Source organism: Ruditapes philippinarum, unplaced genomic scaffold (assembly GCF_026571515.1).
Source record: "Ruditapes philippinarum isolate M1 unplaced genomic scaffold, ASM2657151v2 ctg3174_1_1_1_1, whole genome shotgun sequence".
Classification (NCBI taxonomy): Eukaryota; Metazoa; Mollusca; class Bivalvia; order Venerida; family Veneridae; genus Ruditapes; species Ruditapes philippinarum.
This window is the reverse complement of record NW_026860594.1, coordinates 41954-61984: the sequence shown is the minus strand read 5'-3', so window position 1 is coordinate 61984 and position 20031 is coordinate 41954. Positions and strand designations below refer to the sequence as shown.

Here is a 20031-nt window from a genome sequence, read left to right as displayed (position 1 = left end):
ATGAAAGCAAATATTTCTTTTTCTGCTTTAACAAAGTAACAGCATTGGTAAAGAAATTGGTGTGTGTGTGAATCATCTGAGTGATATACGTGCGTTAAACTGTTATTGCATGTAGAACATGTTTTGTTGTTTTGTAGCATCCAGTGGAAACCTGTCCTCACCTACTGTTATATATGTCCTGCCCCCAATAAGTATGCTATAGTATTTTATAGAACTTTTAAAGCTAGAGCTATTTTTGAGATGCAGAATAGGGTTGTTTTTAGTGAACTTTTTTTTCAGATTCCATCTGAATAGATTGCTTTAGTATGTAAATATGGTCAAATACAGAGTCCTGAGCACGTAATATATTTAAACGTGATCTTCCTACCCTATTATAGCACGATTTTGAGGAAATTCCCCATAAACTTTGAATTTATTTAAAATCACACAATTTAATTACAAAAGGATTTGACAAAATTAAAATTTATTGATAAACTTGTATTGAAAAGACAGATAGATTGAGAATTACTTGCTGCAAACAGCAGATAGTTGTGTATTATACTTTATAGCCACATTATGAAGTATTTAAAGTAAAGTCTTATAGTCTGTCTCAATACAAACACAGAAAATATTATGCCTTTTAGAGCTTGAGGATATAGTTCCTTAAAATAAGAAATGCCTTGGTTATGTCTTAAAACAGGCATAAAATAGTTTCTAGTATTAATTTTATAGAGGATATTATCAATTAGTTTAAATTCATTGCTTTATTTAGAGTGATAAATGCTAGTATGTTTGAAGTGGTTGATATTTTATTCACACATTCAGTTTTGTTGTAAGTTTTTTGTACTGTTTAAATTATTACAGCAAGTGTATGATAGATGTTGAGTGAGTTAGTAGAATTATTGCTGTTAGTGAAATTATTTCATGCCATATCAAAATGTAGAGTACACTATTTCACATATAAACTACATATATAACAAAGGTTTGTATTTCCTTATTCTTGAATGTAATAAGTCACATATGTTATAAGGAACAATGTAAGTTTGCTGAGTAACCTACACAAAACATTTTTTCAGATTAATTCATCATATAGTTGTACAATTTGTACAATTACAGATTAATTCACTGTATATTATTGTAAAATTACAAATTTATTCATGGTACATGTATATTTTTGTAAGTCACAAATGAATTTACCTTATTTGTACAATTCCAGATTAATTCACTGTATGTTAATTGAAATACCCTTCATTATTTGTACAATTACAGATAAATTTACTGTATATTATTTGTACAGTAACAGATGAATTTACTGTATATTATTTGTACAATTACAGATAAATTTACTGTATATTATTTGTACAATAACAAATGAATTTACTGTATATTATTTGTACAATAACAGATGAATTTACTGTATATTATTTGTACAATAACAGATGAATTTACTGTATATTATTTGTACAATTACAGATGAATTTACTGTATATTATTTGTACAATAACAGATGAATTTACTGTATATTATTTGTACAATTACAGATGAATTTACTGTATATTATTTGTTCAATTACAGATAAATTTACTGTATTTTGTTTGTACAATAACTGATGAATTTGCTGTATATTATTTTTTAAATTACAGGTGAATTTACTGTATATTATTTGTTAAATTACAGATGAATTTACTGTATATTATTTATTAAATTACAGATGAATTTACTGTATATTATTTGTACAATTACAGATCCTCGTGTGTCATCCTCTCCACATGAAGACAAGGGTAAAACGCAGGTGATGAGACCTGACATGAGGAGAAGTTTGAGAAGAATTGAACAAGCTAGAAAATTACAACATGTTAAACCATTACAACTTCAGCCACAGTCAGATATAGGTAAACCTATTATACTTATTACTGTGTATGCTGCAAAAGGTACATACACTGTATATTTACATTTATTAAGATGTTTGTAAATATACAAACAAAATGGATGTTATTTTTGGCAGTGACTATACGTTGAAACATTATCTTTGCCTTTACAGAATTATTCAGGATTTTATTCTGTTGTTTACTGTAAAGATTGAATTACTGTCTCATTTTGATACCAAGCTTCAAACTTATTTTGATTTGAAGTCATAGAGACTTATTTTGTGTAGTTTGAGAAGCAGCTGTGAATAAAATGTTAAAAAAATTTACAAAAGTTGAGTTTATTAAAATACATTTTAGAGCCTCCTCTATTGTCAACATATAAGATAACAAACAAAGACAGAGATAAAAGTCAGTCTGAGCAAGAGAGTGGTTACAGAACAGATGCTTGTACAACATACTCTAACATTGAAGACAGAGTCTCTGATATACAAAGAAAGGTTAGTAAAATAAAACTCACAACTAGGCTGATTGTGTCTTGTCAGTAAAATATACCTCTTCGGTTGTTTGGGGTCAGCATGTCAAGGTCTTAGTGACTGATTTAGAATAGAAATACTGGTTAATAATTTTCCTCAGCTTTTTAATTTTGAAAATATATGTTGTTTTTTTTTGTAGTTTTTTTTTTGGGGAGGGGGGGGGGATTAAAGGTTAATAGTGTCTGCTCAGATGGCCACTATGCTTTTTAGTGAGAGGTTTGATGTCATTTAGAAAATTGTATTATTATAAGCAAAGAGATATCAAATTTATGTAGGTATTATATATTATATTTTAATGAGCCAAATTTGCTGTTTCATAAAAACCTTTATTCCATGTCAATTTTATATTTTACCAGATTAGAAGATTAAAGTCTCGTGCAACAAGTGGAGATGATATGACCTTGACCTTGGTTCGTGACCTTCAGGAACAGCTTGTACATTTTGAAAGACAGCTCAAGGACAAGGACAGACAACAGGGGAACCTAAATAATGGCCTGGAGTCAAAGCATGGTTTGTCTGTTTGATAGAGTTTATAATAAACAACCCCATTGAGCTCATGTTTCATCCCATGAAAAAAACAAAAAACAAAAAAAAAACAAATTAAAACATTTAGGTCATATGACAAACATCATGTACTTGTTAGGGCAAACACTATCTTTTATTCCTTTGTATGTTGTAATATAGCTTACTAAAACAAACAAATTATACAGTATTGGTTAGCAATCTTGTGTAAAAGTTTAAAAGTTAAAGTTTATTTTATGTTCATATCATAATACATGTAGTTTCATAATTGCATTTGTTTTTATGGTACATTTAGAATCCAATACTCCAAGGATACCAAAACTATCAGCTAGAAGATTATCAGTAGATGAGATAACGTTATGTAACTCTAGTCCAGGGTCAGAACAGTTAGATTACAGTAGAGGTATGGTAGATGGCGGTGCTAGTAAAACTTTAGGAGCAGATGTCAGGATGAGTAAGAGAGAACTTTTAGATGAAATGAAGAAAGAAAAACAACAACATCATAGACAAATAAGGTATCTATACAGTTTGTTTGTGTAAGATTTAGGTGAACAAACCTTTTAGCAATCTGTAAATGATATTGTTTAATATTGATGCCAGATATCATTATAATGCAGTTTTGTTGTTTTGGGTGTTTTGCTACCATTTGTAACAAAGCAGAATTCAAAAATGCTATTTGTTATGTTTAATATTACAGTATCCCCGTACTGCCACTTTCCGATCAGCTAACAGATTTTTCTATAATAACTGACAGTGAAATTATAAAAATAAAATTTCTCTTACAATTCTGCAAATATTAGCATTTCAGCTAATAAATGCAACAACTTTTTAAAATTTTACCTGAATTATTATTATGAATCGAGGACAAATCATTACTGACCCATTTTCCTGTTCTTCTAAATTTCACAACCACTTTTCAATCAGTTAACAAAATATAAACTGTACCACATAAAAATTGTCATACAATGTTAAAATATAACCAGTTATGTATTTTGAAGAAATTTTGACAAACTCAACTTCAGATAAATGGTAATAAACAATTTTAACCTATTTATAATGACATTTTTCAATCTTGATATCTTTTTGCAGTAGTAAAGCTGTAACAATTGGGGTATGGATGTACATCTCAATGTGCCTAACAGAAAAAGCTTGTTCTTGTGAATTTTTTAGAATCTTAGGGTCTATATGACCCCATTCTAGTAACAGCTTTCTGAAAAGTTATCGGAGAGAATGTTTTTCCTTGTTTAAGTGACTGTTAGTTTACTGACGTATAACCTTCCAATTAAGAATTGTATGGTAAAATATGTACATTTTAAAATTATAGCTTTTGAAGTGCAGTATACATTATGACTTAATGATATTGAAACAGTTGTCTAACTTAATATCCATTTTTGCAGACTGACAAAAAACTGAGTCTGTAAATCAATTATTTTTAGAAAATTATTGCGATTTGTAACTGGGTAAATAAAGGATTAGTGGAAAACACAAATTTTACATATTTTGAACTAAAATACTGTTATTTTCTTTTTTAACGCCATAATTGACATTGCTGCTGATAAATGTAGTCAAGGTAAATACAAGATGTGCATACAGTTTGGTTACATGACAAATAAGGTCAAAAATAAAGAATTTCCAGGGGTGATTGAAAAGTGGTTGTGATTGAAAACTGGCAGTATGTGGAATATATAAAAATATGAATAAATCACATAGATGTGGTGTATGTTTGTTTATGCATGTATACAATATTACAGACAGTTGCAATGCGAGCTTCAGAAGTTCCGACATTCAGACCCAGTCTCCAGTCTAGAGCTAGATTATACAGATATCAATTATAAACCAGAAGGTATTAATGATTATTGTTTTGAAAAGACATACGAGCCGCGCCATGACAAAACCAACATAATAGGTTTGCATCCAGCATGGATCCAGACCAGCCTGCGCATCCTCGCAGTCTGATGAGGATCCATGCTGTTCGCTATCAGTTTCTATACTTGTTATAGGGTATGTAAGCAAACAGCATGGATCCTGCTCAGACTGCGCGGATGTGCAGGCTGGTCTGGATCAATGCTGGTCGCAAACCCATTATGTTAGTTTTGTCGAGGCGCGGCTCATATACTTTTATAGAAAGTCTTTAAATATCAGTATGTCAGAAACCATAAGGTTTACATGTACAAGCTTGATGTTAGAAATATGAGTGGCTCTTTACCAGGCTTGATTAAATTTTGCCCATGTGTTTTAAAGTGGCTCTGCTCCATTAGGTGTCTTCTTTTCTTATGGTTGTTTATACTTAGCAGCAGATAATAGTCATCCAATAATTGAATACATATTTATCTGCTTGTAATTTAAAAAAAAAACCAACATATTTGATCTCTTGTGTAAAATTAATAGGAATAGTCACTTGAGTTTTCAGATTTGTTTTGACATAATGGACTTTTCAAATTGTTCTTAAGTTATTATGGAAAATCAATTAACAGATATATTTTTTATATTTTATGCAGATTTGATAGGTGAAGGGACATTTTCTCGTGTATATAAGGGTGATTTTAAAGGATCAGAGGTTGCTGTGAAACAGTTGAAAATTCCCTTACAACAGGCAGATAAAAACTATTTTGCTGCAGAGGTATAAATTCATTCCTTTATAACTTTGAAATAGAGCATTTGACATCATGTACACTACAAATTGTTTAGAATGCAATGAATAATGAAGACATAATATTGTTGAGGGTTATGCCAAGGTGTATTTGATCTTGTAATACATTGAAAGTGGCAAAATATTTTAGTGTTTCAAGATAGTACATTTGTGTGTAATACTTTTAAAGGAAAAGATGATTATTTGTAATTTTTCAATTATTTTTGTACTGGTATTATAATTATCACAGACTTTAGCGGATCTTAGTTAATACATTTGATGGAAAGAGTATTTTGATGGTAAAGGGAATTATCTATAGATAACCTGTACTGATAATTAATTTGGAAATAATTCAAGTAGATAAATTGATTATGCAATAGGTTGATAATTTTATTATATTTACTGATTGGACAAGAAGATGGCTTTGTTGTGAAATAATTATTAAGAGATTTGAGTCACTATTTTACACCAGAAATTGTGTTCAAACTTTATTCTTTTGAATTTTTCTCTCAAAGAGTTAAATCTATTTTTTCATGAAACATGTGAATTTAGTTTGGTTAAATACGTCTGTTTTACTAATGCTCACAGGTTAGCCTATTAAAGGAACTACGTCATCCACGAGTGGTGTTGTTGATTGGAGTATGTACATCAGGCAAGCTTCCAGTGATGGTGCTTGAATACATGTCTCATGGAAGCTTGTTTAACTACCTACATAATCCAGATTGGTATGTGGATTTTATGTTTTCATATTATCTCAGACTTTGTAAGCATTTACGTTTTAGTCTACAAAGAACTAAGTTCTTACATTTTGCTTCCAACATATGAAAAGTTAATTGATATCTTAAGGCACATTAAATAACTGTCATCTCTGCTTAAGCTCAGAACATGCATGGTTGTAAAACAGTTGATGAGATAGACCCTGCTTACTAGTGCTTGATTTAAAATACAATATGAATTTTATATACATGAATGTATGTCAGAATTTTTACTTAAACTTTTGAACTTGTTTATATGAAACAGCAAATTCATATGAAAAATATTGTTTTGAATTTGCTTAAGTTGTGTGGTTATTATTAAGTTAGACTTTTTATTAACAGTATACAGTTCAAATGTTCCTCCCATAATAAACATCCTCTAGACTCTATTCTGCTAAGCTCTTTAATTCTTCAATTGGTAATTTAGAAGAATGAGCACCAATATATCAAAACACAAAATAAGAATGAAATAACTCAATGTCTTCAATGTTTTTGTCTCAAATTGAGCATAATGTACATTTCATGTGTCTTGGTTAATAAATAAGTTTTTGTTCTTGTATAAGACAATTTCTGTGAAATGGTACAGGTTTAATAAATGGGATACATGTATACATGTGTTGACTTTGACATTCAAAACTGGGGTGATAAATAAGTACTAGACAAAATTCATACTTAATTTTTGCATTTGTTACATTATATAAGATTAATATCAATATATGATTGTTTTATTGCAGTGATTCCCTGGACCACGCCCTTTATTATCAAATCTCCAGAGATATTGCTCTAGGGATGAATTACTTACACAGTCATAAACCAGAGGTTCTGCATCTTGATTTAAAATCCATGAATGTTCTACTGTGTGACAGTCTGAGAGCTAAAATTGCTGACTTCGGATTTTCCAAACTAAGGTACTTTGTTTTATTTATATGCTTTACTTTTAATTGATTTCATTAAAGAAAATGATCAGACCAATGCTGGGATGTATTTCGGAAATATTTACCAAATATTCATCTTACTTGTTAATCTTAAGACCAATTTCATAATATTGGAGAACATACTAATATTTGTTATCCCTGAAGTATTTTAAGATAGTCTGAATATTTAGATCTAAGATTTACCTATATATAAATGGCTTATAAATACTTATTACTTCCAGCTTCAATACAGGTCTATATGAAGATAATAGATATATCTTTAAATTTGAAAATTTGTTGTTGTATTTTCGTACAAAACTTGTATTCTTTATTTATCTACAAATAAGTATAATACATATTCACATTTGTTTTACAGACTTGATGCTGGGTTAAGATCAGGTCGGAAAGTAAAGTCAAAGCCTAGTTGCAATGCCGTCCCCTCGTGGATGTCACCTGAACTCCTAGATAAGGGGGAGATAACTGGGAAATCAGATGTGTACAGTTTCGGTATCATATTGTGGGAAATGCTGACAAGATGTTCTCCATATAAAGACTGTAGTGTTTTTCAGGTATTTAGTTTTGTCTTGTGTGTTATTGTGTGTATTACACTGTGAAAAACATACAAAATAAATCTGTATATGGAATGAGCTAAGAATAACTGTCATTGTGAATTTTTCAAACATATTCATGGTGAACTTGGCACAATGTTGATTTTTTTCTGCTGACCTTGACCATTATTAAACTGTGAACTGCTAGGTTTATATGATAGACATGTCTAACATTGAACAGTATAAAGTCTAGTAAAACAGCAGGGAATTGTATTATTTACTGATGGCACTTGTGATTGTTATGTACATTCAAGTGTTAAAAGATAAAACGTTTTTTTACTTAAACATAAATCTTTTTTTTCTTCAAGCATGATGCTGACAGTATGTATGGACAATATATTTTGTGTAGTATATAATATTTGATATCTTTGGTATGAAACAGTTTGTTACATTGAAATTGATCCGAATTCTATAAGTGTTTCTTTTAGTTGAAGAATATGTTTTAAAGAAGATATACAGAATTATTAAGCTGCAATATAAATCAAAATTATACACTTCTGATTTCTTACAAATAAATTTCTGGTACTGTAACAGGTTTTGGAGATGGTGAGAAAGAACAAAAGGCCTGAAATTCCTGATGGTACACCAGAGGGACTGGATCATCTTATCAAGTTATGTTGGGATCCTAACCCAGCTAAAAGGCCTCAGTTCAAGGTATGCATTTGACTTTGAAGTATCATATCTTTCCAGTAGATCTGTTCACCAGTTTATTTAGAAGGTGTGCTTCTATTGACTGCTGTACAGAAGAAATCTTTATTAAAGTACATGTATTATTATTGTACCTTTAAACATGCATTTACGTTACATTGCTTTACATTATACATTCATGTTAAATTACTGTACATTTTATCTTTTTACATTGCTTTACATTTGCATTGCTTGACATTGACATATGCTTATAAATTAGAACATTCATGCAAAACATAATATTGTAGAGTCTTGAACTTAAAAGTTGAAGTGATGTTAATAAATAGAGGTAATTTTATTGGTTAATTTTAGTGGTTTCCTGAGAATTAGGTACACAAGAAGATGTTTGATAATATGTTATGTTCAAAAATGATGAAAATTGTTGATGATTTTAAATGATGGAATAATTTTGATTCAGCTAAAAAGAGAAGGCAATTTTTGTCAACTTTTCTAATAAACTTGATGTAGTGAGTATTTTGTTTGCTATTATGAAAGTTTTGTATTTTCTTGCATTTACAGGATATTTTACAAATGCTGGAAAACCTTGCATTTCCACCTGCATGGAGAGAATTATTCCAGGAGGCAGGTGTACCAGAGTCTGCTCTTCATGATGTCCAGTCTACTCGCACCATTATTAGTCTAGTAACTGGTACACTAGATTCTGGGAAATCAGGGATACTTCACAGCTTTCTAGTTGCCCACACTGGCAAGGGAAATCACTCTGGGAGGAAAGACAAAGTTAAAACTGAAACAACCTACAGAAGTGAAGACATTCATACTAAGAAAAAGACAAATAATGTTAAATCAAGTTCAAGAAGTTCAGCAAAAAGTTCATCAAGGTCATCTAAGATTTCTTCCTTGGGTTCAAGTAGGTTAGGGGATTGGGATAGTGACACTGCCACTAGTGTCAGTGAGAAAACTTCCTGTGATGAATCATCTGAATTTACCTTGAAGAATTTAAGAGAAAGTTCCAGTGATGATGAAAATGATGATAAATCCTATAGCGATGAGAGCTCCATACTGACATCTGATGATGATAATATTTATTCTAAATCTAAAATGAAGGCAAATGTGCCTAAAACAGAAATAAATGTGGTAATACCAAATCTAGAGCTTTCACTGCAGTCTGTGAGAGATGAGTTTAGAGCTGAAAGACAGAAAATTTCTAAAGACACAGCAGACTGGGTCTATGTTAGTCTTGATGATCGAACAGATCGAAGTGAACAAGCTGATAATGAAAATAAAAACAAAGTTAAAAATCAAAGAGATTACAACAGGGATATTGGAGACATGAAGCTGAGGTTGTCATCAAGCTTGAGTAATAGAAGTCCAACACCACCTAGTCCTTTAAAAATTGACACATCTACCCTCAATGAATCTGCTAGGAGTAGGCGTAGAAGCAAAGCCAAAGATTTGAATCGCTACAGTGAAGAATATCTGATGCGAGAGTCTTTTGATAACAGAAGACCACCTTCTCCTGTAAAAAAGAAATCACTTACAAAGAAAATCCTCGAAATTCCAGGAAGACAATCTGGAAGTGAAAATGTTGGTCTTTCAAGGAATGAAGATTTTGTTGAGAATGTTGAACAGAATCAGAAAATTTACTCCAGTATTAAGACAGATTCTTTTGCTGAAAGATCTTATGACAGTTTCTTTGATGTGGCTGTAAAAAGACCATCTTTAAATGGGGTCAGTGAAACACAGAATGAAATTTTCTTGTCTCAACGGCAAGCAAGTGATGCAGGCTACCATAATAAATCGGAAAATACAAATATGAATGAAGATACAAGGAAAAAAGAGCAAGTAGAATCTACATATAGCAAAACCATCTCTAAAGATAATGAGATTTGTGTTGAGGATATGGAGCATGAAGTAATGAGTGAAAGAAATAGTGACATCAAGAACCATATAGCTTCAGATAAAAGTATTAACAATGGACAAAATGCTGTCAATAAAACACAAATGGTAGATGAACTTACCCTTCGATTAAAGACACAGACACCTGATATCACAACTGATAGACAAAATCACAATGACACTGAACAAAAGTATACCTATAAAAGTTTGTCAAATAAATCCAATGATCAAAAATCAAAAGAAGCCAAGTCTCGACATTCTGAATTTGAAAAGGTAGACAGCAGAGATAAAACAGAAATAAATAGTAGTAGAATCAAAACAAAAAGGTCAGAGATTGAACCTGTCAGCAAGGAGGTAAAACTAAGAAACAGTGAATCTGATGTAACATGCAGGAAAAATTCCTTGCCAATGTTTGATGTTTGTGATAATAGAAATGGATCTGTAAGCTCCAGGAGTGATAAGATTGGTAATAACTATATTACTTCAGAAAGATTGATAACTAAAGAGGGAGACACTGAGAAGCAAATGTCTAATGATTTGAAAATTGAGGACAATAATATTCAAAAATCAAGTACAAACAATGAGTTACAACAAAGAAGTACACAACAAACAGACACATTTGATTCTCTAGAAATCAGAGAATGTGAGAATCGTATTGGTATTCAACAAGTCAAAGAAAGTTCAGAATGCATTTCGAATCATTTAAGCAAATCATTAGCTGGAAAGGATTATGTATCACCAAGAGGTAAAGATAATGATGGTATAAGGGTAGTACTCAATTCTATGCTGGCTTCAAGGGATATGTCATTGAGGGGTGCAGCAAACGGCGTTAATCCAGATTCTTTGGATTCAAGTGCAACATTGAGAAATTGTACACAAATGAAGGATAAATCATGTGATGCTAATAATGATCAGGATCTGAAAACTGTTGAACAAGAAAAAATTAGAGTTAAACTGGACTTGACTGAGGTTGATGAAAAGGAAAAGAAGAAAAAACCAGTAATTACACCAAGAAGAAGTTTGATGTTAAGTAGCAACTCTATGAAAGTGACTGAGGCTACTGTCAACAGTAAGGAGAATGCAAGTAATGCTAAATCTCTTCAAGAGAAATCTACTAATGACAATGATATTGAAAAAAGTTCAATATTTAGAGCAGAGCAAGAACAAAAAGGTAGAAAGTCTCAGTCTTTGGATGGAAATTTTGAAAAAGAAAAGAAACGTGATAGCGGGACAACACCAAAGAGGAGATTACTACCAAAACAACGTGGTAGTCAGACTAGTTCTCAACCAGAAATACTAGATGATACAGTCGAACAACCAAAGAAATTAGAATATGAGATAGAAAAAGTTCAAAGTCCAAAGAAAAATACAATAAGAGTTACTCTCGGGAAAGATCCGCTAGCTCCTAAAAGAGTGCCTGATTCATCATCTCAGAAAAAAGATGTCCCATTACTTACAAGAGATCTTTCATCACCAATACCACCTCCTCCCCCTCCTCCACCTGTACAGGTTACCAAGTCAGTTTCCCTTGTAAGAAGAAGTGTACAGAACATTGCACCACGAGGCAGTATGGCCGATGAACTAAAATCTAGACTAAATAAAAGGCAAAGTGTTTCTGAGGGAATGCTTCGTGGCAACAAATCATCTGGAAGTAATGTCTTTACAAAGCAGTTGCCAGGACAGCCTGGGAAAGATATACTTGTTCCCGGGGAGAATAATGGGGCACCAAAATTGATGAAGATTTCTGAGATGAGTGACTCACTTACTCCCCAACAATCTGACGGGTTACCATCATTTGTTCTTCAGTCTATGGAGTTACAGGATCAGAAGGACAATTTAAGATCTATTTCCAAACCTCATCCCCATCAACTAGACGATCTTAGCAATGCAAGTCAGGAACAACTAACCTCAATTGCAGATATTCTAAAGAAGGTATTTCTTTTTCTTTTATTACACATGTATTTAAATAGATAATACCTTTTATTTGTCATATGCTTACTGTTGGAAGCAATACAAAGAAATGATCAGTATCAAAAACTTTGCACAATAAATATGTGAAAGTATTTTATTTTATTTATACATATATATGGTATGTTGAATAATCGTTGCAGTATATTTTGTAAATTATTATATAAACTCTGTTTACTTGCAAGTGTTTTGTTTTACAGCTCAGTTTGAGGACGTTTTTTTAATTTATGAAGAATTTGCTTGAAATAAACGGTACCCTAACTGCTTAGTAAATTTATGCAAGTTTAGATATTTTATCAGGTGTATAATTTGAGGTATTATTGTTACAGGCGGTGATGGGACGTCGTCTAGCCATGAAGGAAGATGGTGACAGTGTCTCCCAAAGTCTAGAATCTGCAGCTACTGGTTGGTCTATAGACCTGTAGAGACATAGAGAAGGGAGTTTAACAGATTTGTCAGTGCTGTCATCTTATGCTTGCGAAACATAAACACATTTATTTATGTAGAAGTGTTTTTGTTCCTATTTTTCAAGTTTGATGCCATACTTTGTTTTACTCTTGTTATTGGAATCTTTTTCTTTTGAAATTTAGAACTGTGTTAGTTTTGGTCATGGAGACATGTGGTACTATTGTAGTTCATGTAGAGAGAATAATTAGTGGTGTTTAATGTTGCCTGGTCTTGAAAGATTAAGATGATTTTAGCTCGCCATTTTATTTAATACGTTAGAGCTAGTATTTGTTAAAGATTATAGATCTTGACTTTATGATAAGGTATAAAAGGCAAGATACGAAAAAATAATTTCTGTAGCTCTCTTTTAGGTGTTCTTCATATGTAAGGCTTAGAGGCTACATTATTGTGTATTATCTAAAACTGTAAAAACAAAACTTATATTTTAAAGATGTATGCATTACATGTCAATGTAATTTGCTTGACATTTTCACACATAATTTGTTATCTTTATTATTGTATCACAATTCCCACTACTCAATTTTGTAAATAAAAAAAAATAACACAAGTTAACTTTAAAAAGTATTGAAGTTGTAAAGAATTCTTTATAGAAAGGAGAAAGATTTATAGTTTTTCACTTTTTTATATGCATTGTATATAAACCATTGGGAGATTACTTTGTTATATTGGCATATATTAATTTATTGCACTTGTTAGTAACAATTGTAGCACAGGTATTTATTTATTCATTTGTTGTATTGTTTTGTACACAAAGATACAATTATTTATTGTTTGTTGTCGGACTGTGTTCACATATATATGTGTACATAAGGGGATTAATTCAGACTAAATCAATCTGGTAATTTATTACTTTGTAATATTGTAATTTTAAGTGTATGAAGCTATATATTCTTTCGTAGTAGTTTATAAAATTATTGTTTGAAGAATACTTACAAAATACCTGAATGAAAGAAATATATTTTTATTTTCTCAATAAGTTAGTAGCACATGCACGAAATCCTAACTAAACAGTAAAAATACTACTTATAAAAGCAGGATTATATTTCGTTCAGGAATATTTTTATTCTGTGTCCCTACACTATTCATGTGTGTTAAATGAAATAGTCATTCTATGTTATGATTATATTAAGAACCAACCATAAGCTTATGGAAACAACATAATTTTACTATTAATAAATGTTCATAATAATACCTCTATACAGTTTTATACTTTAAATATGTTTTTCATATCCTGAAACAAATCACGAGATTTTTAGAATTAATAATAAGAAGCAAAAACTTGAAACTTTTGATATATTCATAGCACATTATTTTTTCGATTGTATTACTATGGTTTTCTACAGATTGGTTGGTCTGAAAATTGTATTTGGCTGGGCAGAGAAAGACAATTTTGAGACTAGCGATAAAACTGCCTTGCATCAAACTGTTGATTTACACTGCACTTTGTGAAACGTCCAATCCCTACATCATATATACATTACATGTAGTATAATATCTCAAAGGATATGTTATTAGGACTATGATGTGCAGTGTATCTCTTTTTTGTTAACAATTGACATACATTCCTAGTTGTTAAAATGATTTTATGTGATTTTGACACGATGGTAAGTGGAATATGAAAAAAGGAATCCTCCATGACGCAAAATGAGATAATGTTACTTGAATCTTATTTTACACATGATCTGTTAAACCTTTAAAATAGATGGCTACAAATATTAAGTTAAAATCATTTTCAAAAATATTGTTTGTTAACTTATTTCTCAGTAATGATTCATTAAAATACCAGTCGTTAAGTAATTGAGCATTATTTTGTTAAGAAGTTTGCTTTTATACAATCACAGTTATATCAATATGTATAATGTGTTATAATTTCTGGCATTGATTTTTTAACCAGAGGGGGAGGGAGGGGTCGTAAAATTTTGCCATGGGGTAATGCGTATCCCAAAGAGGGTTTGGCATTTGTTTGGTTCTACTCCCTCTCACTGAATCCACGCATTAATTAACATCACTGTGTGATTGTTAAATAGTCCCAAATTCTATCTATTGTCACCTTTTAGAAATGTTTAATTAACTTATTATTAAAAATTGAAGAAACGACCATTCTAATGAGGTTTATATTTATATAAACATATCTTATAGTTTCCCTTTTTGTTTGGAAAGAAAAAGTGTGATCCCCCGAAAGCATTAATTACAAAAAAATAATGTGAAAATTGCAGACTCTGATTGATTGAGTCTGTACATGAGGAAAAAATTGCAACATCCCTCTCGCCCCCCAGCACCGACTAACATGATACTCTATTTTCAATACATAAAGTGTTGAAACCAGTGATCCTGAAGGTCAAGAAAAAGATAACAGCACTGTACAGGGCAACTTTTTACAGCTGCCACTTGGCTCTTGACAACTGAAAATATTATTGATATTATTATTTTATTACAATTATTAAGATTTGTGCCCATTTCAAGCATTTTCTAAATGTAGTTTGAATATTTTTTTAGGGCAAAGTGCTTTCCTTCTTTATCAAGGTGAAATTTACAGTCTTATTTCTCTCCGTCCAATTATTTACATATCATTTAGAGGAACAAATATATTGTATTTTGACGATTTATATTTTTACTGTCTGTAGCTAGACATTCTTGTGATAAGTTTTTTTTATTTTTTGTTTTAATTTTATCTGACAATGCTAGAATAAATAAATATATAATAACTTTAATGTTTGTGCCTTAGTGTTTGTTAGCTCAACTGAACACATTAAGCTTAGTGGTCAGCTTTTTGTGTTGTCAAAAAAGCCGAGACAAGTTTTACTTTTGTAACATAAACTCATTTTATCAGCAAAAAAATCCCTCTTGCTTAAGCATATTTTAATTTTTGGGCTTCACACTGAACTGTAACATTCAATGATCACAATCTGCTTTTGGAATGCATAGCTTCACTCTTTTTTAGGAGTTTGGTAGATTAAAGGTAAACTAACAGTGTCTTGGAATTGTAGAAACATTCCTCACTCCAAAATGGAGAACCATTTGATAAGAGCCTTTACACTTCATAGGATGTTTATTGAGTAGAAGATCCTTATTGAGTTTGGACACACTGTAGGTCTAAATCAAAAAGTCCTTGAATATGAAAAGTGTTCCCGCCTATAATAACCCGAATACTTTTTTTGATACAAAGCATTCAAAGTTCAAGATTACCTTTGTTGAGTTTAAGACCACAGTTCAAGCTTTAGTTTGATTGTCCTTTTGAAGTTAAAATATCAAAGGGCTGCAGCTCTATGGTATTTTCTGATCTTTGCAATCTAAATCATACTGACAATCTGTATGTATTTTCCTGTATAAGTTTATTTTTATATACATGTAACAGTTACTATAATTCATCTTATGCTGCGACAATGTTTAGCTTTTTTTCTATAACAGTTTGAGATTGATACATATGGAATTTTGCATGACTAGAGTTGCATCCAAAAATCATTTTTCATTTTTTATGACAGCCACACTTTATCTTTGCATATCGTGGCTACTTCCTTAAAAAAGACACTTAAAAAAATTGCCTCGACTAGGATTTGAACCTTAGGCCTCTCACACTCTAAACGAGCGCGCTACCTCTGCACCACGGTGAAGATATACGTATCTACTTTGAATAAAAACGAATACATTATGTAATTCTAAATCGAGAATTTCCATTTCGTGTTTGTAATTCTTATTAATTTCGAAGTATTTTGTCCACGATAAACCTGTTGTTTAACACTGATGAAAATAATTTAGCGAAAATCTTCTCGCCAAAACAGTCCGACATGTATATATTCCACTACTCGACAGTCAGATCTATTTGTGTACTCAGCTCTGGAGTATTCGGTAATCGACATAGCTAAAATAGCATTTTCATTGATTAAAATGATATTCATCCGAGTGCATTCATGATGAACCGAAGCTTAACGGAAACAGCCGAACATTTTTCATTGGGTAAACAAGATATTCATCCGCGAAATTTGTGATTGTAACCTCATTTTTTGGGAGGCTATGCCGACCCAATGTTAATAACTGTCCGTCAAATCTTACTGCCGCGGTAATCAGGTCAAAAAATAGTACCTTGATATTTTCTAAGCTGACTCATCACTCATCACAGACATTTACAATATGAAAATATTTTCATTCTTTAATTTCATATCTGCAATTTGTAAAGATAATAATTCTCTGAAAAATTCTTGATTTTTGTTTAAATCACTACTCCGTGACGTCATACTGCCGCGGTAATCAGGTTTAGGCATACGTACGTCTGTAATAAATAGTTCTGGTATGAAAACCCTTCAAAATAATAACTTTATCAATATTTTTTAACAAAAAGCATAAATGAAAATTTATAAGTAAATGCTTTAATTTAGTGGCAAATATTCTTTATTATTTTTGATAACAATTTTCCAATTACTACGCAGCGACCAACTGTTTATGACGGGTCATTAACTAGAACGTTGCAACACCGTATTCTCAATATCATGCATGTTCTTTTGTTGTTATAAACCATTAATAGTCCTTAATATTTTTTAAAGACAAATAATTGTAAACTGTCGCTTACATCAGAGACATGGATCATGCTTGCGTGATAACTAAGGAAAAATAACTTATTAGTACACCCCAGGAGGCTGTACGCGGAAAACGGTCATAAACCGCTATATCATATAGCTGTTAGTAAGTATTTTGCATACATTTAACTAAAAATTCACTGATGGTGATGAACATATAGTTTGAAAACATTTTATTCTTGAACCATTATCGCCGAAAAAAACTATTTAACTACAAAACCCCTAAGGACCCTCCGACAAAATTCCAGCACAATATTACATTTTACATTAGGAAAATAAAAAAAGCAATACTTATATTTTCATCTTACATAATTCATTAATCAAACTTTTAACATAAAAGTATCTTTTAAAAATATGTCTGGCAATTGACAGATCCCTACTCTGATCTTTTATTTGTATAGGAATAAATTTAAACATGTGCTCTTTTGTTTAGGAATATTTTGTAGTGAAAGTCTTATATATTCACTAATCTCATAATTAGAATTAGACAGGTCAGGGATTTATACAACCAGTTGTTTAGTTAACTATGCTCATTTTAATCCCAATAGAAACATTCAAATATTTGGGGTAAAAAACATGACCAAAGTACCTAGTAGTCGTTTACCCGGTGGTGATCCCATTAAACTGATTATAGATTCGAATTGATTAGAAAACACAAATAGAAACATGTGTTTCCGTACAACAAAAATCGGAAGTAAAGTGAACAGTTAATTGACAGAAATATGTGGTCAAATATGTTTTAACAAGGAAATAATTATTTCAGAGAAAGATGCAAAGATCAGTATGACCCCGCATTGTGTAATTAGAAAGTTTATTCAATTCTAGGGCAACGCATCATAATTTGATAGTCCATGTGTAATAAAATTCAAATTTTCAATACAGATTATGAGATACATAAAAAATATTAAAGAATAAGAAGCTTTAATTAAAAAACAAACAAAAAAAAACCCCAAAAAACGCATACATATACAAATTACTTACAGTCGAGCATCGGGAAGTCATTAACATATCTTACGAAACTTAAATTTGAAAACGATATTTGCGCGCGCTGAAGTCATTAATGTTTATTTGAAAAATAAAAAAAAAGAACTTATATGTTTGTGTTCTAAAAATAATCGGCGGCATAAGAGGAATTTCTTATTCATTTTACAACACTTGAAAAATTACTACAGAAAATGTGTTGTTGTTTTTTTGTTTTGTTTTCAACAAAAGTGTGTGTGTTTTAAGTTTATTTATACTCGGCGCCGGAATAACCATATGTCCGAGATTATAGCATCTGGGACGTCTTTTTCAAGCAGATTCTTCCTGGAAGCCCATTCTTCGTTCTTTGGTGGTAAAGGAGACGACAATACCGTCAAGGCTTCAACTTTCTGACCTACGACAACAAAAACGGCATCCATTAGCGCCAAACCTCCAGAGTAAGTCACGACAGGTCAACCAATCACCTCTGGTACTTATGATGACTTGACTATGACCTTCCGTGTGCCTTCTCCGCGACGTGCACGCCTCTGGAGGGATTTGGAGAAGTTTCAACAAAAACTTCCAAACACGCCATTTATAACACCATTCATAACACTGACGGCTTCGATGTTCTCATCTATTTGCGGGAAATGGTCGACAGGGAAAACCCTACGTAATAACCGCACACCCTGTTAAAACAGATTTTCCGCAGTATATATTTCAAGCTAGTGAGGTTTAAAAATACACGTAGAATCTATCGATTGAACTACCATAAGTTGGTTGAGTGTTGGCGGTAAAAAAAAAGAAGATATAACTGCCTGATCAATTTTCACTTAGGTCGATTCAGTTTTGAATAAGATTTGCAGATATGTATTTTTTCAAGAAATATTTAGCTTTAATATTATCCGACGCCGTCAGTAATGAAATGGGAATAATTTTCTGAAACGTGATTTTATTCGAGATTTGCTTCTGGAGAAGACAACCTTCTGTCCGTATAGCATGAATATTAATACTCATCACAAGACAGTATCTTATTGATCTCAATTATGGTACATCTAAATGTGTATAATTTTCATGTTCAATAAAAATGTTGCATCACTTGCAGTTGTTATTATCATTCAATAATATTAAAATGACATAAAGTATTTATGATGAACAGTCCTAGAATATTTTGATAAGGAACCGTCAGTTGTAAAATGTTATTGTTATCTGATAATGAACAGTCGTCATACTTGCTGGTATGTCATTTATTATTGACAGTTTAGGTTTTTCAAAATTTGCATGATTAACAGTCCGAATGTAGACCTCAATGAAATGTTCTGGAATATTAACAAAATAAATAGTCAACCACATTAACCATATATATGAATGGTTGAACACAACAGTAAGGATAAATAGCGCAATGTGCATATCTTTTTATTTTGGTAGCACATTTTAAGGAAAAAGAAAAGAAACTATAAGTCTGAAACATTCTCTCATAGCCTCCCCATCAGTACATTCAGTGCTTTGATTCTATTGACTAATCTAAACTTTTAATGCACTGTAATTCGTTAAATGCCTACATTAAAAATTATTCTTTCTTTTAAATTACTGGTTTTTAAGCAGTTTTGAGTGAGAACTACTTTGGGTTGTTAGACCTGTAAGGAAATTTTGTGTTAGACCGTGGATGTTAGCTATGTATTTACTGATCTTGCGATCAGAAAATACAAAAA

At 31.3% G+C, this 20031-nt stretch overlaps 1 protein-coding gene across 1 annotated transcript in view; it reads left to right on the top strand.

Annotated features, from left to right (window-relative positions):
- The window catches only part of LOC132712719 (uncharacterized), a 29547-nt gene extending 13834 nt beyond the window's left edge, over nucleotides 1–15713 (top strand). Inside the window, exons 7-18 of the mRNA XM_060695139.1 lie at nucleotides 1725–1871; nucleotides 2205–2344; nucleotides 2737–2890; nucleotides 3198–3417; nucleotides 4654–4745; nucleotides 5401–5522; nucleotides 6120–6256; nucleotides 7021–7194; nucleotides 7577–7769; nucleotides 8343–8462; nucleotides 9015–12284; nucleotides 12650–15713. Coding sequence (XP_060551122.1) covers nucleotides 1725–1871; nucleotides 2205–2344; nucleotides 2737–2890; nucleotides 3198–3417; nucleotides 4654–4745; nucleotides 5401–5522; nucleotides 6120–6256; nucleotides 7021–7194; nucleotides 7577–7769; nucleotides 8343–8462; nucleotides 9015–12284; nucleotides 12650–12745 — 4865 coding nt within the window. The 3' untranslated portion in view covers nucleotides 12746–15713. The remainder of the gene's footprint in view (nucleotides 1–1724; nucleotides 1872–2204; nucleotides 2345–2736; nucleotides 2891–3197; nucleotides 3418–4653; nucleotides 4746–5400; nucleotides 5523–6119; nucleotides 6257–7020; nucleotides 7195–7576; nucleotides 7770–8342; nucleotides 8463–9014; nucleotides 12285–12649) is intronic.
- The last annotated feature ends 4318 nt before the right edge of the window (nucleotides 15714–20031 follow it).